This window comes from Rhopalosiphum maidis, chromosome 2, assembly GCF_003676215.2.
Source record: "Rhopalosiphum maidis isolate BTI-1 chromosome 2, ASM367621v3, whole genome shotgun sequence".
NCBI classification, from domain to species: Eukaryota; Metazoa; Arthropoda; class Insecta; order Hemiptera; family Aphididae; genus Rhopalosiphum; species Rhopalosiphum maidis.
The window spans coordinates 11,339,508-11,342,653 of record NC_040878.1 but is presented as its reverse complement, the minus strand read 5'-3'; the positions used below and the strand labels follow the sequence as shown (position 1 = coordinate 11,342,653).

Below are 3,146 nucleotides of genomic sequence, written 5' to 3'. Positions count from 1 at the left end.
CTAAAAAAATACATTTGTATTAAGTTGGCTGTATAAATATTAATTTCAGTCTTCAGACATTTAATGAAGAATTTTGTTATTTTTCGAAGGATTTATTGTTAGACAGTAAATCAAAACGTTAAGTTAAGTTTAGCTGTAATATTGTAGTAAATTTAATGAAGTGCGGTCAGCCACCAGAATACAAAACTTACATGTAATGTGACTAATAAAAAAATGTATGAAGTTTTAAGTACTTTTAAAATTGTACCTCTTGGTATTGTTGAGGCGCTGAGAGTTAGGTTAGGAGTTCCCTTCCCCAAGATTGTGGATTGATGATTTAGCAAATAGGAACAGAAAGCTTGATTTAATTTTATAATTTGACTAAATTTATACATATAAATATAAAATGTAATAAAATCTCCCCCCCCAAAAAAAATAAGTTCTAAATACACCATTGACAATCATAAACATGCAATTAATTCCTATTCAATAGTTGAACTTAAATAGAAAATTAAATATATTTTTACAGAAAAATATTTAACATCAATCACATTTTACTTAGCCCTTAGTATCATTTAAAAATTTTAAATCAATAGTTTATAAAAAAATCTTTGTACGGACATGTCAAAATAAAAAAATAAAACATCGCGTATTTCTATTGCCTATACATGATGCCGTGTTCCCGTTAAAAAAACAAAATACAATAATAAGTGGGATAGAAACCAACTCTATTTTATGATCACATATTTTAATAAATCTAAATTTTGAAATCGATAAACAATTGTGATTTCTTTAACCCAGTTTACTTTAATTTTCAAAGGACGTATATATATCAGTGAATATTTTTTTAGATATAATTATTTCACAACATATAGCATATGATGTACTCATAAAATTATTGGTCTTTTTCAAACATCTACTTCACCACGTGGTAGATTACACATAATAATATTATTGTATAAAAAAGATTTTATTTTAAATTGAAAGAGTGCGGATATCTTCTCATTTTCTTAATCATGTGTAGGTATAGCAACAATAAACAAATAAAATAATAATTTATTATAGAACCACACAATATAATAATACGTGTCATTTATCCCTGGTTAACAACCAATTTCCAAACCACCTCAACGGGTCTTGGGGTTGAATGTTGAACATTTTCGACAGACCTTCGGAAATCGTTGGCATCATGGCATCCTTTATGTACTGCACCACCTCGTCGTCCCCGCCATCAGTGGTCGAATCCACTTTGCCTTCAATTAAACATAATCGTATAAGATAACGATTAAATAATAACAATAATAATATTAATAATGAGTTGTGACGGAAGTCTGTGCGTAATAACTCGCGTACTGTTTGGGAAAAAGAATTTTATTTCTCGTTCGGCCTCGGCCGGAGAACCGCTGCCGTGGAACGCGTTGGCTACCGGGTTCGGTCCCTGCTCCGTTCCGTAAATGGCTCGCAGACTGACTGGAAACAAACGTTTAGCGCGAGAAACGTTCGCCGGACCGATCAGCCTCAGCCATTCTTCGACGCAATTTTTTTTGGACAACACGTACACCACTATCGGGGTCCCGGACATGTGGTCGACAAGCTTGGTGAAGTATGGAGCCAGCGCCTGTTCTTCGTAGAATTCCGCTGCCTGATCTCGGGACAAGCGTAACACTTCTTTCTGTAAAACGATACAGGTATTGTGCGGGGAACTTAAAATTACGATATCGTGATTGAGAATTATTATATTTACTATACTATATTAATAGATTTAAACGCCAGATATCATGTAGATAGGTATTACGTAAAGCCATGTTTAGGAATTTTCCATTCATGGCGGGCAATGAAATAAGAAAAAACTGCTCAATTATAAATATAAAAAATATGTTATAGTTTTAAAAACAATTTTTTCTGATCAAATTAATTTTATGTTAAAAAAATGACAATTAAAAAATGTATTTATGGCTTATAGGAATATTATCATATGACAGCAGCATTTATGTTAATATAACGATCACATAATCAGTTATAGTAAAAAATAATAATATTAATTGTATGAAATAAGTCAATGAAAGGATTAAAAATTGAAAATATTAAAAATTCAAAAAACTAGCCTCCCATTTCCAAAAGTCAGTTGTCCCTCAAAATACAGCCCTTTACCCTGAACGTATATAACTCGCGTGGAGTGTCATCCGTGTATAGTTGTACGAAGAAAAAAAATTATAAATTTGGCATTCGTTTTATGTACCTATAGTTTATTTTATTTTTACAAACATTTTGTTAATACATGTTAAATTGTAAAATGATTAATGTTACGTAGCCTATAGTAAAAATAAAAATTTATCATTGGTATTAGGTACTTATTACTTAAGCTCCGGAATCCCAGCATGGAACTCAGAATTTGGCACCTAAGACTATTTCCCACCGAGCCCTTTCTCCTAAATACATCAACGTGTATGTGAAAAAAGAGCACATCACAAACCGTTTTGATGATAAATCCATTTTGCGCCATTATACACTCCACCTTGTACATCAATTGGGCGACTTCCGGTTTTATGATGGCCAACGTACATTGGAACTCATGGTCTCCATCATCTCCGTCGTCGTCAAAAAATGGCACGTCAGAAAGCGAGACCGGAAGCTTTTCATAGCTTGAGACGCGACCGGACGCGCTTTTTCGCAGCTCTGCGGTTGTGGAGCAAACCGATAATGACGGGGACGACTGATCGAGTCCGAGCAGCGATCTCGTTCCCAGCGAATCGCTACTGTCTCGAAACATATTCAACCCGTCGATTTTTCGTTATTATAACTATTGAAATTTGATCGTTAACGTTTAGCGTGATGGCGAATAAGTCATGGAATTGTTGATTGTTGACTGATCGCTATGCGATTATGTGGTCGTCCATTTCAGATAAAACGCGTTTGAAATAAATAACGACAATACCGTTTACATTCGTGAATAATTTCAGATACGCATCAAATATCTATAGTTATAACCCACGCTAATCATATCGTCGACACGTTCTTACAAATGTATTATGTAGCCAAATGAAGGCATAGGCGCAAATAGTGTTTAAAACTTGGGGAGCTGTAGCTCAGGTCTACACTGGATACATTTATGATTTTAAATTATCACAAGACATCATTAGTTTTCGGGTGGCTATAACAACTCTAGT

General features: G+C 33.8%; 1 protein-coding gene across 1 annotated transcript; it reads right to left on the bottom strand.

Moving 5' to 3' along the window:
* Positions 1 to 1,068: 1,068 nt before the first annotated feature.
* On the bottom strand, positions 1,069 to 2,764 carry LOC113550901 (nucleoside diphosphate kinase homolog 5-like; the record flags this gene model as incomplete). The annotated part of the gene is made up of 3 exons (XM_026952856.1): positions 1,069 to 1,232; positions 1,333 to 1,651; positions 2,453 to 2,764. Coding segments are annotated over 3 exons (795 nt in total), but the record flags the coding sequence as incomplete, so codon positions are not given.
* Positions 2,765 to 3,146: the final 382 nt, after the last annotated feature.